Source organism: Sparus aurata, chromosome 24 (assembly GCF_900880675.1).
Source record: "Sparus aurata chromosome 24, fSpaAur1.1, whole genome shotgun sequence".
NCBI lineage: Eukaryota > Metazoa > Chordata > Actinopteri > Spariformes > Sparidae > Sparus > Sparus aurata.
The window spans coordinates 3,570,427-3,584,444 of record NC_044210.1 but is presented as its reverse complement, the minus strand read 5'-3'; the positions used below and the strand labels follow the sequence as shown (position 1 = coordinate 3,584,444).

Sequence of the window (14,018 nt, the reverse complement as noted above, 5' to 3'; positions counted from 1 at the left end):
TAAATATTGTGCACTGGCAAAAAATACCAATTTAAACCCTCCCAACGCTCAGCAGTCAAGAGGAGGTAGACGCTGCCAACAATACTAATGACCAGTTCAAACAGACCAAAAAAATGCTATTTGCTCATTTATGTCTTAAAATCAACTCGGATGTCTTGGAACAGGTCACTGTTAAAGGAAACATTTCCTAGTCTGTTTCAGATCTGATTCCCTAAAAGTAATAATTCATTTTCAAATTACTGAATTAAAACAGAGAAAATAGCAGGTTTAAAGTGAACAGGGGTTTATGGGCTAATGGCACATTAATGTCCCAAATACTTGACATTGACAAATATTACCCATTCTTGTTGACGTCAGTATATATGGCATGGATGCAGCCCAAAGCCCTTACAGGAATTAAATCACTGATTACATTAAGTCAATTTACCAAAACACTTCCTGGTAAACAGCATTTAATATAGTACTGTAGCAGAAGTGAGAGTGATTATGTAACATGTCTTTATTTATTCATTAATGTCCATTTTGTCATTGGGAAGTGGGGGTTTGTCAGAATTCCAACTGTAATAGGACGACAGCAGCTGGCTTTCTGTCAGAGCCATCATGGGTACTGAAGACCGGGCTGAGCCTGGAACAAACACGCCTGTGCAACGTTACATTCAAAGTCTGGGCAACATGTTGACAGGGGAGTGCTAGAGACACACTTCAGCATCCCGAAAAGAACTGGAACAAAAAAACCTTAGTGTGTGGGTCGAAATGGATATCTGAATAAGTGCATTAGTAATTCTGACCAGCTGTTTTCAGGCGTTCAGTGGCCCAGTGCATTCTGGTTGTTGTAGATTTTCTACGTTTAGTCAAAGGGAACACCACAGCCTCTTTTTATTCTTTGTCTTCTCTGGTCATAGCAACACTTTCAAAATGTCTGCCTCTTTCTACTGCATAGATGACAGTCCAGTTTTATGAAAAGGTCTTTTCACTTCCAACAGCACCAAGAGCGCTGGACCAGAATACCACCACGCAGTTCTACACCTCCACATACCTTTCATGTTGGATTTTACATATGTGTCTGTCTAGACTCATAATATATGTAGTGAAGACTTTTCAAGTTATTCAGTGTTGATCTTGGTGAGTTTCTCTCTATATTGACATGTGTGATTCCAGTGAATAATTTCCAGTGAGAAACATGCTGTTTTCACTTCAAGACTATTTTTACAGAGGAGCACAGAGGACTGAGATGCTTCAGCACATGGGGCAACTGCAATAACTAAAGATCAATATCAGCTTCTAGTAGACCACTGCTGTATGTCTGTTAGTGTGGTAGGGTTCATGTTTGGTTAATAAAGCTGATTCTGACTGAACAGGAAGAACCTACAAATTGTAAAACGTGGACGCTTGACAGTTGAAGGACGAGACCCAAGATTTGTGTCACCAATTCAACAGAAAGATCATTGATAGTAAAGTGTTTTTGAAGAACATTACTAGGTCACAGCGGACTTGACCCCTGACCTGTTGGGTATAAAATGTTATCACTTCATCAATTTATCCTGGCTGGCAATTCAATGCGAGTCATACACCAAGATAGGTGTTAAAATTCCAAAGGAGGCTGTAAATTCACTATTGACGGGTGGGGCCACATCCTTACGTTCCATTATGAACAACAAATCCATGCTGAAATTGGCAGAAGAGAGCTAGTTAGCTGTTAGCTGCCACTGAGCAGCACAGTCCTGCCATGGTTGGACAAGAGAGCTAACAGCTACGGGAGCTAATAGCTTACAGTTTACACAGCTCATAGAGCTAAAGTACGCAGAGCAGCGCTGAGAGCGTTAGTGAAGTTGTCTTCAAATATAAGGCATGTTTCCAGAGACCATGCCGCAGGTTTTGCCAAATCAACCACTTTGCTTCTAGCGTTGTTGTACCTCACTGAGAAATCTGGAAGAGAAATGCTCCTCCAGCTTCAGTTTCTCATTCACATTCACATCCACCATAACCATATAAGCTGTACGTCCAGAGGCTACCCAACCAACCAACAGACGGATGTCCCACTGAGAAAGCTTTCTATCCCTTCATGTGCTGAGACTGACTGAAACATCCTTCTTAAGTCAAATCAAAGAGAAAAAGAACAGTGTGTGTGAAAGAGCATCACACATTGTACTATCACAAAGAAACTCATTCTACATCTAATTGCAGAACTAATAACACCACCTTTACATGCCAACTGCATTCCCAGAGAAAATCCAACAGCACGTAAAATTAAAGAAGGCAGTGAGAGGGATGACACAGAACAGACAGACAGACAGACAGACAGACAGACAGACAGACAGACAGAGACCACCCACCATGTCAGCAATTGATTGCTGTGTCAACTGTGTTTGACACCACTGCTCTTTAGAGGCAGGAACAGAGCCCCCCCCCCACACACACACACACACACACACACACACACACACACACACACACCCAGAGGTAGCACAGTGCAGGACAGGCATGACTAATCAATCTTCCTCGCTGCAGGAGTTGACAGGCTGACTAGAGGATTAAAGAGTTTCCCCTTGAGACTCCAGATTCATCTGTGGCACCGCAGCACACTTACACATCCACACATCATGAAACCATTCAGACAGAACATGCACATGCTCCTCTACATCTCCTCTCTCCCTCACTTGATTCGCTCTCTGCGTCGGACATCTGAACCGTCTCCAAACACACACCGTCCTTGATGAATTTGTATAAAAATGGCCGACCACTCTTTGCAAAACAAAAGCGTTAAAACACCAGAGCTCAACGCCTCCCCAGGCCTCGTTCCCACCGATACTGACAAAGACAAATATTTTGGACTGCACACTTCGACAGTCATAATATGAGGGATCGCTGCTTCTTTTGCAAAGTTTTGATGAATTCAAATACCTGACAACATTAATCAATAGACAGAACGCACGTCTACAGCGCTATAATCCAATAAGACCACTTCACAGCATTAGTAACTCGTATGCTAATTTGAAATTGAGCTCCACAGGATTCATCAGGGCCCACAGTGACAAATCAACAACATCAAACGGCGTGTGTTCAGCCCTCTGATCAAACCACACCTAGAGCCCACTGAGATCTGTTCACATTAAAAAAAAAACAAACAAAAAAAAACATTCAAAGCTGTCACAATGCACTAGTACTGACTGTGGCCTGCAGCAGCCACTCTTTGTTCGCGCCACTCAACAAAAACAGGATTTAGACAGCAACGGGATAGCATTTAAGCAACATCACGATCAACTCGATTCCAGACAAAGTTCAGCTTCATATCAGGATGCCAAAAAAAACATGCTGTTTCTCTGTGTGTGCCTGTGCTGCAAGCGACACTGACCCCGTGACACACACTGTGCTGTGACACACAGGGCACAGGCAGACGGTCAGGGCCCGCCAGTCACTGAACATTTCTTTAGAGACAATCATATGGAAGTCCATTCAAAATGAATGACTTCAAAAAATTAATTAATTAATAAAAATGAGAAAACTCATGAGTTTTTCATATATCTTAACTAGAAAGGTGGGGTGTCATAATTCATTTAAAATAGAAAATTCAGGTCTGATGGTGACGTTGTTTGTAAAGACCAACACATTACTGCTTGAATCCTGGACTGAGACCAGAAACATGCTGTACTCACTGATCTGCGACACCTTCACCGTCACTGGGCTGGACGTCTTCTCGGCCGCCATGTGCCACCTCCCTCCTCCCCCCGCGCTCCTTCCCTCTTTCTCGATGAAGGCTCGGATGCGGCAGGTGTACGCTCCTCCGTCCTCCCCGCTCACCCCCCTCACCCCCAGCCTGTACTCTCCAGCTCCGGTCCGCTCCAGTGTCGCCTCCCCCCGCTTTCCCTGCGCTCCGCTGGAGGACGTGTTGGAGATCACCACCCCGCTCCGCTCCATGGTGATGATCTCGCGGCCGTCTGCCAGCCAGGTCACTTCCAGGGCGAGGGCGGGCAGGTTGTCGGCCGCGACGGAGCAGAGGAGGGTCAGCGCGTTACCGGGGGTGAGGAGCAGAGCCGCGGAGGAGGGAGAGGAGGAGGATGAAGCCTTCACGCTGAGGGATTGACCTTGAGAGGACGGAGACAGAGACAGCATCAGTCACACCATTCTAATGTGTGCAAAGGCTAAATATTCCAGAAACGAGACAACACACAGAGCTGGTCTGTGAGCGACTACACACTGACACGAGCTTTACAGACTCTGCTTTATTGAAGTCAGGAAACACAGAAAATAGAAAAATAGTCAACTTTCATTTCAAGTGTGGAATGGATGAACATGTGACATATGATCTTCACAGTTTGAGGAAACAACAGACTTATCTTAATGATGGATCTTTTGAATAACGAATAACTTTAAATAACAGTCTGAGGGCTCCTATACACAGTGTGCTGATAACAATCCCAGCGTGTCCCACTGTGAGGCGTCTAACAGAGCTACGCACCTCCACTGGTTTCTTAACTTGATTCTTTTTGATTCAGTTTGGGATATTTCTGTTACAATGCGTCATTAAGTCTGGACGTGAAAGAGATTCAGTGAGAACGAAGGCTGTAGATAGTACAAGAAGCGCATAATTAAAAATAAAAAGTTTACATTAAGAGTAGGCTGGTGCGATACCCAAAGTCTGAAATCACGATGTTATTGTCACTCGTTCTACGCCGAGTGATGGACTCTGAGGTGAGACCGTACGTTTGTGGTGTTGCTCTGTTTAGTCACTAACTGCTACGACATTTTCACACGCTTTAAACCCAAAATACTGCCATACTGGTGAACTGGCATTCTTCTCAGGATCTAAAGTCCTCCATGTCTGTGAGCTCAAGCATATGCTTCTAGTTAAGCGACGCATTTCAAAACACGTTGGGACAGGAGCGACAGAATACTTTGAAAGTTGTGGAATGCTCCAAAAACACCTGTTTGGAACATTCCACAGGTAAACAGGTAACAGTGTCATTTGTTGGATGTGTTAGCTGAAACGTCTCAGCCCCTCAGGACGCCGCTTCCTGTGAACCCACCTGGGACTTCCGTGAGATTGAAAGCAGTTGTTTACCGTGTCTCTCTCCTTCTCTATCCATCTTAGCTGTTTATTCTTCGATTTCGAGTCTTTCATAGTCCCACTGGTTTTGTACGGTAGCTAACGTTATGATTTAATAACTTGTACTTATTTTGTTAAACCGATCCTCTGTTACTAGGTAGTCTTTAGCTGCCCAGTTAGCTTTCCTCAACCTAGACTAGCTCATTGTTTTTGCCTTTCACGTCAGACCTTGTTAAAAGGTTTTTTTCTCAACACGTGATGACGTGATTCAGTTTCTATGTTGACAGATGGATGTTATGGTGAAAACACTGAAGTACAACAATGGAAAAGAGAAGCAACAACAGCTGCTGACAATAACAAAGCAGCCAACGACAGACAGGAAGATACGATCTGCTTCCTCCTCTTTACACCGTGTCCAGTGCATGTGAATGGTCATGTGATGTGTGTTTTCAGGTGATCGGGGATTATTGTGGTTTTAAAACACGGTTTCAAATATATGTGTGGACTAGATCTGAGTCGTTTCTGAGGAAGGATGTGGTGAGGTTCCACTGCCTGTAAAAACACATCATTGTCTTTTTATTTAGCTTCAAACTTTGTTGGCCAATCACATAATGGTAATTTAGACTTTATTTGATGCGGCTCATCAGTTACAAAGAGTTCATTAAATCAATAATATTTGAATTCTGGAAAAAGTTCTAATGTCTATACTTACTTACTAATGTCTTACTATCCATCCATGATGGAGGAAACTGGTGGAAAATACACATTAAGAAAAGCTGTCCATTGAAAACCATTGGAGGCAACTGGACATCGTGAGAGCAAAGACGTTAAAGACAAAGTAAAGAGTCATGTCTAAATGTCAGAGAGGAAGGCACAGATGTGTGTTTGGATTCTCTCAGCGCCGATGCCTCAGAAGAGTTTTACAATCCTTTCCATTAAAAATCTTTTCTGTTCATCTTCAAAACCAGCAGTTGGTCTCCAGCAACAACCTCAACTGCAGTATGTGGAGAAGAGTCTCTGTATGGTGTCTGGAAGAGGACAAAAGGGACAAAGCCCACTCTGTTTGACTTTTCTCATCCTCTTTACTCGAGTCAGTAAGTCAATATGAACTGACTGGGACACAATAGACCTATGTGTGTGTGTGTGTGTGTGTGTGTGTGTGTGTGTGTGTGTGTGTGTGTGTGTGTGTTTGTATTTCTATTCTGGTGGGGTCCATGACCTGACAAATGACTCACACCGTGGGGTCCAGTTTTTCCCGTGGGGACCGAGCGCTGGTCCCCACGGGCACGAGCATTGCAATCAATAGAAAACAGCCTGCTGATATGCCTGGTGCGGTTTTCTTGAAAAAAAAAAATTGGACCCCATGCAGTTGATTTTCACAACTTTGTGTGTGCCCTAGTGGTCATAGGGGGTACTGCGGTGTGTGAGATTCCACCGTGGGGTCATATTCCTGACTCCACCGTGGGGTCTGACAAAGTGTGTAACTGTGTACATCATGTAAACTTAATATCTTATGAATATTATTACAGTCTGTTCATTTTAATACGACCAGAATTATATATTATCAAATTAAACATTCCTAAAATCAAAACGGGAGCCTATTTAATCATTAAAAGTTCTTTCAAAGTGGTTTTATTCTTTGGAAGAAACTGATGATGACATATTTGTTGGCCTGGTACACAAAAAATATTATTAAAATATTATTTGTAAATAACTGAAAGTACTGTATTGGTAAAATTGGCCTAAAGTAGCAATTAACAAGAATGAAAATACTGAGGAGGAAAGAGAAGAAATGTGAGGAACGCATCAGTACTACAGAGATTTCAGCCACAACCACCATAAACTTACTTATGGACTAGATTTGTTTTTAGTTCTTGATTTTATGTAGTTATAAAGGTTTTTTCTGTTATAGTTGATACATTACCTTTGCTGGTGTCCAAATTTCTGTTATAATTGATACATTACCTTTGCTGGTGTCCAAGTATGTAGAATGTGTAAATTTGTGTTTAATTGTTGCTCTCCTATCAATGGTAATGTTTGAAGTCTGTTATAACATACAAGATACGTATAAAACATGATATACCAACATTGACTGATATGAAAAAAGAACTGCTGATAAAATGTGCTGCTGTATCACCCAGCTCTAATACATAGTAAACTGTAATTCAGAGTCCAAAGGAGATCAAAGTGGTTCAAGTTGACATGTCTGAGGGAAGAGGTAATGGCCAGATAGAGTCCAGCAATGGTACACCGAACCCAACAAGAGACACAAATGCTTCTCAGTACTTGGATGACAATTTTTTAAATTTTGAATGCAATGATCAGATCCAAAGCCCAACAAACCTTTAAGGGAGAGACTTCAATCACAGATATAGGTTAATGCTATGAAAGAGGAAATGCGTCCACTCAGGGAGAATGTGTCATGGTCTGGCTCTGCGTCCCTCGGTTGCCCTTCTCCATCAGTCCACTAGATATCCTGAGACATTGTCCCGTTTGTTTAGTTTGGACTTAGTGGGATAAGTTTAATTTGCGTTGTATCTTTGGAAGTAGTCAATCTTTGTTTTCACTTCGGCCTAAGCTCACGCAGCCTATACATTATTAGTCTCAGTGTTGAGAATTGTGTTGTCTGTTTTTTTCTGTGTCCCTCCTCTGTGTTTCCCTCCAGACCTGTCTTGCATCCGCTTTGTCAACCCAGCCCTGTGTTTTCCCAAGCCAGTCAGTTCCTTTCCTGTTCCATTGCTTCATCACCATATTCCCCTCGCCACAGTTTCCCACCCATCTCTCAACCTGCACCTCATCCCATTGTTAGTTCAGTTTAAGTCCTGTTTTTTCAGTCTTGTTGGATCATCTGTTCTGCGTTATTCTGCCTGCCTGCACTCCTGAGTCCTGTTCCTGAGTTGAACGAATAAAGATTCATTCTTCAGTTCTTGTTGCCTGCCATCTGCTTTAGGGTCCACCTGCTGCACCTCACCATTATAGAATGAGACATTCACTATAAACCCAAGTTTAACTGAGGTTAAAAACTGGCTGGAGGGTGAAAAGTCACAACTGAAGCTTATAGCAAGTATATACAGTCATAAAAAAACTATTATACACTTCTATGCACTCTTTATACTGTATTACCTCTCACTGCCTGTTGGCCTCTACGTCCTATCGGACATGAACGTACTTGCATTGTTCTCTCCTTACTAGATTATCAAAAGTAAACAGAAGAGGAGTACATTAAACCTAATACAAATCAACAAAACCACCACAAAGTACACCAAAATAGAAGGATGAAATGTGGACTCCATTGCCAGCACTGCAGTCAGACTGTTCAGTACCAGATGTGGAAGAAGTCTTCAGGTCCTTTACTTAAGTAAAAGTACTACCTAATGCCACACGGTGAAATACTCCACTACTACGTCTCTGAAACTTGACTTAAGTAAAAGTATGGATAATCAGCTAAATGTACTTACGTTTCAAGAGTAAAAGTACACACTATGCAGAAAACCCCCTATTAGTGTTTTACTATTATATATGATGGTTTTGGATTAATTACTAATTTGATTATCAATTACTGCTGCATAATGTGCATTTTAACTGCTGTAGTTGTTTAAGGTTGGTGCTAATTTAAACTACTTTAATATACTGCTGGTTAGTTTAATGTACAGTATATGTATCAAACTCTAAAAGATCATCATATGTTTGTAGCAACACTGTCCCGAAGTCAGCAAGCTCAGAAACAGTCCTGTGCCTCTACAACTGAGGCTACAGTTAGCAGAGTGGTTATATTTCATACAGACTGAGGCTACAGTTAGCAGAGTGTGATATTCATACAGGACTGAGGCTACAGTTAGCAGAGTGTTGATATTCATACAGACTGAGCAGAGTGTTGATATTCATACAGACTGAGCAGAGTGTGATATTCATACAGACTGAGCAGAGTGTTGATATTCATACAGACTGAGCAGAGTGTTGATATTCATACAGACTGAGCAGAGTGTTGATATTCATACAGACTGAGCAGAGTGTTGATATTCATCAGACTGAGGCTACAGTTAGCAGAGTGTTGATATTCATACAGACTGAGGCTACAGTTAGCAATGTGCTGATATTCATACAGACTGAGGCTACAGTTAGCAGAGTGTGTATTCATACAGACTGAGCAGAGTGTTGATATTCATACAGACTGAGCAGAGTGTTGATATTCATACAGACTGAGCAGAGTGTTGATATTCATACAGACTGAGGCTACAGTTAGCAGAGTGTTGATATTCATACAGACTGAGGCTACAGTTAGCAATGTGCTGATATTTCATACAGACTGAGGCTACAGTTAGCAAGGTGCTGATATCATACAGACTGAGGCTACAGCTAGCAATGTGCTGATATTCAATACAAGCTCAGGCTACAGTTAGCAGAGTGTTGATATTCATACAGACTGAGGGTACAGATAGCAATGTGCTGATATAAACTACTTAGCAACGTGCTGATATTCATACAGACTGAGGCTACAGTTAGCAGAGTGTTGATATTCATACAGACTGAGGCTACAGTTAGCAATGTGCTGATATTCATACAGACTGAGGCTACAGTTAGCAGAGTGTTGATATTCATACAGACTGAGGGTACAGTTAGCAATGTGCTGATATTCATACAGACTGAGGCTACAGATAGCAATGTGCTGATATTCATACAGACTGAGGCTACAGTTAGCAGAGTGTTGATATTCATCAGACTGAGGGTACAGATCGCAATGTGCTGATATAAACTAACTTAGCAACGTGCTGATATTCATACAGACTGAGGCTACAGTTAGCAGAGTGTTGATATTCATACAGGACTGAGGCTACAGTTAGCAATGTGCTGATATTCATACAGACTGAGGCTACAGATAGCAATGTGCTGATATTCATACGAGCTCAGGCTACAGTTAGCCATGTGCTGATATTCATACAGACAGAGGCTACAGTTATCAGTGTGCTGATATTCATACAAGCTGAGGCTACAGTTAGCAATGTGCTGATATTCATACAGACTGAGGCTACAGTTATCAGTGTGTGCTGATATTCATATAAACTGAGACTACAGCAAGCGTAGTGCAAAATGAGAGAAGAAGTACATCTGGGTTGTGTTTTGGTCTAACAAAGAATGACACACTAATTTCCCGGGAGTCAAAGACACCGTACACAGTTGCATTGTATTTTGCGAGGCCAGAGTTGGCGCGCAACCACACAGATTGTATGTAGTGTCAGCCTGTACAAATCTTTGAGGATAAGCAAGTGGAATCAGTGGCTGTATGTAATTATTTCATAGAAAATAGCTATTTATAATGCAATGTTGTTTCTAATGCTAATACCTGTACTGCTAGTACTAGTGATACTAAGAATTGATTTTTTTTGTTGATTTTTTATCAAATATCCTCAAGAATGCATCCTTGACCCAAACAGTTTCCTGCAGCTAAATATTGATAGCTGATGGCATAGCTAATCCTTATACATCAAAACATCTTTCCCAATATATAGCCCAAATCCGCAAATCCAATTTCAGTTGTACCCAGTAGAAATCTAGAGACTGTCACACAAGCATTTATTTCCTCTGTTTGGACTATTGTAACTCTCTCTGCCCGTCTGAGCCCACAGAGTCTACAAACATTCGCAGCTTGTCCAAAGTGCAGCAGTCAGACTCCCTAACTGAACCAAAAAAGAGGGAACATTTCCCCATTATTTTATCTTCTCTTTGTCTTGTGAAGCACTGTAACTTTGTTGTGAAAGGTGCTCTATAAATAAAGCTTATTATCATAATTATTATTATTATTATTATTATTATTATTATTATATCAATGCAACTACCACTACAGCTGTCTTTTGAATTACTTGTTCAAGGATACATGTTCTTTTTACATGTAGCCTACTAGTAGGGTAAAATAAAAAAGAAATGTAATATATATTGATACAAAGTTTTAAAATATGTTTCTGTTGGATGCACTAATATTTTGGTGAAACATGAGTTCAGCAATGCAATGAAGTCTCTGTGCTGAATCAAAGATGAAGGAGGAAACACATTTCCTGACATTTGTGGACCCTAGCATGTCAGCCAGAGAAGGTTTGGAAAGAATATCTTTGCCTGAGCCTCCTGGCTGATGCCTCCTGCCCATCCCCCACCGCATTCCACTCAAGCAGCTTCAAACTGACTGTCAATTGAACCCAATTAAGAGTGGGCGGAGCTTCTCACAGCAGCAGCACTTGACTGCTGTAACTCTCTCTGCACATCTGAGTCTACAAACATTGCAGCTTGTCCAAAATGCAGCAGCATATTACTCCATTATTTCAGCTTCTCTTTGTATTGTGAAGAACTTTGTAACTTTGTTGTGAAAGGTGCTTTATAAATGAGGTATATTATTATTATAATTATTATTATATTGTTATTAATATTATCATTAATGCAACTACCACTACAGCTGTCTTTGGAATTATTGGTTCAAGTAAACATGTTCTGTTCTCATGTATGAGTAATATATTATATTACTAGTAGTAATAAATACATATTTAATCTAATACAATAAAATAAATGTAATATATATTTATGAAAGTTTTTAAATATTTTTCTGTTGGATGCACTATTATTTTGGTGAAACATGAGTTCAGCAATGCAATGTTAAAATCTCTGCACTAAATCAAAGGTGAAGGAGGAAACACATTTCCTGACATTTGCGGACCCCACCACCTCTGCTCTGCCAGAGAAGGTTTAGAGAGAATATCTTTGCTTGAGCCACCTGGCTGCTGCCACCTCCACCTGCCCATCCCCCACCGCATTCCACTCATGCAGCTTCAAACGCTGACCGTCAGTTGAACCCAATTAAGAGTGGGCGGAGCTTCTCACAGCAGCAGCACTTGACCGCAGCAGAAGCAGCAGCACAGACAGACGGAGGCGACGGATGGAAGAAGGAGAAATAAATGAAAAGTAAGTACATAAAACTGTTTGACTTATTAATAATTAGACTAATCCTTGTTGCTGACGTGTTTGCTGCCAATGGCACCCTCATTTTTTTATTCAGATTGTTTGCTAATGCTAACATGACCTAGCTTTTAACAGTCATGGATTTGTCTTTTTGCCACTTGAATTACTTTTACTTGGTTGACCTCAGATACTTCATTAATGTTACTTTAATATTGAGGGTGTGAGTGGAAAGAGCAAAGTATAATGAGCATTTTTAACGTGCTACAGCCGTCAGTAGCTAGAGTTAGCGTTAGCTTCCAGTTTTGAATAACGTGCTTGAATGATGAACTACAGGCTTAAATGCTTTTTTCACACCTAAACAAGCAGAAGCTGAGTTGTAGTTAGAACATGAGTTCATTTTTAAAATCTTAACAAAGAAAATAATGAATTACTCTTGCTATTCTTCTCAGTGCGTTTACCACACCTGAGTCACCCTGTTACTGTAAATGCGTGTGTGCATGCTGCAGATCACTAACAGATTTCTCGTTTTTATAATGATGATTATTAAAATTATTGATGATAAACCTGCTTGTTACCAAGTGGCGGGTGTTTGTGTCGAGCAGCAGCGCAGCAACACAGAAGCGGAGGAGATTTTCCTCTCAGAGCTGCAAGTGTCTGCATGCAACAAACAGTAAAATATTCAGTGGTGGAAACTGACTTATTCAGACTTCTACAGGCTGCTTTGTGATAGTTTAAGTTTCAGTTGGACTTTGGTTGCAGATATTGTAAATCCTGGGATCATTTCTCTTTTATCCTACCACTCCAGGCAGTACTGTCTGTCTTTTGTTCTGCATCTGCTCACATGCAGACACATCAGAGATCTGCAGGAGAACCTGGCTGCTGCAAAATGTATGTAGCAGAAACAATGGATGTTCTGTTGACTAACATATAACCAGGTTAACTGTAGAGCAGCTAGTCACCCTTCAAAACATAGATTTCTATATGTTCAAATATGTTCAGTGATGCATTTCTAGGTATACAGATGTTACTAGTAATAACTGTGCTGTGTTTAACCTCTTGCAGACAGAAAGCAGGATTCACCAGGCTGAAGGCACACTTAGAGTGCCTGAGGGTGCATCACCTTAAGTGCACATGGAGCGAGAAAAAAACAAACACAGGTAATGATGATGGGGCTCTTATTTTCAAATATGATCCAACATCCATACATTCAAAAAATCAGATTTTATACAAAGACTCTGATCTGTCTTTTCAAAGGGGCCTACACATTGTGTTATAGTTTTTAATAAAGAAAAGATGCTAGTAGGAGTGTACTGCTATGGCCCTTCAGGTCTTTGTGAAACTCATATTCTGGAGAAATGGTAGTGAATGTGTCTGCCTGTGGTGTTTAGCCCTCAGGAGGACCAAACCATGAGTGGGAGAGCTCATCGCTACCAGAACTTCTATTTGAGCCATTTCCAGATTCCAGTTTGGTAAGTGGCAAAAAGGCACTTTCAGGTTGTTCCATTTGACAGCCCCCTAATAGTTTACATCACCTTGTTATTGTTGCCTTGCCAGTTATGTTGCAAGTATTCTCCCAGGTTATTAGAAATCACTTCAGTGAATGTTTGAGATGTGGGTGTTCGGGACTAAATAATTCATTAGTTGTTGTGTGCAAGCTGCAGACTGTCACCAAACCTACAGCCATGTGTAGTGTGCAGTCCCTCCCATTTTACTGTGCTATTGGTACCAATAAGAAAGTCTACTGCATTTGGAAATATAAGCTTGTACTGTATTTATCCCTCATATTTTATTGCCTGTAGCTCCTTAGCTCTTTAATAATGTGCAGGTTTGTGTCAAAGGGAGTTAAGCTGTCACTGTTCCAACAAACGCTGTGTTGTTAGCATGTACGTTTACTCCACAAGTCATGTGCTCATGTGCACAGGCTGTTCTGACAGGGATAGCTCTGTTTTTTCTTTTTTCTTTTTCTTTTTAGATGTGGTCGTATGAGGTACACATTCAAGACTTTGAGAGCAACATGGAGATGTTAACTCCT

The 14,018-nt window shown here is 41.1% G+C and overlaps 1 protein-coding gene across 1 annotated transcript in view; it reads right to left on the bottom strand.

Moving 5' to 3' along the window:
• Positions 1–14,018, bottom strand: part of ptgfrnb (prostaglandin F2 receptor inhibitor b) — a 191,085-nt gene that overhangs the window by 47,593 nt on the left and 129,474 nt on the right. The window contains exon 5 of the mRNA XM_030410247.1: positions 3,654–4,082. Coding sequence (XP_030266107.1) covers positions 3,654–4,082 — 429 coding nt within the window. The remainder of the gene's footprint in view (positions 1–3,653; positions 4,083–14,018) is intronic.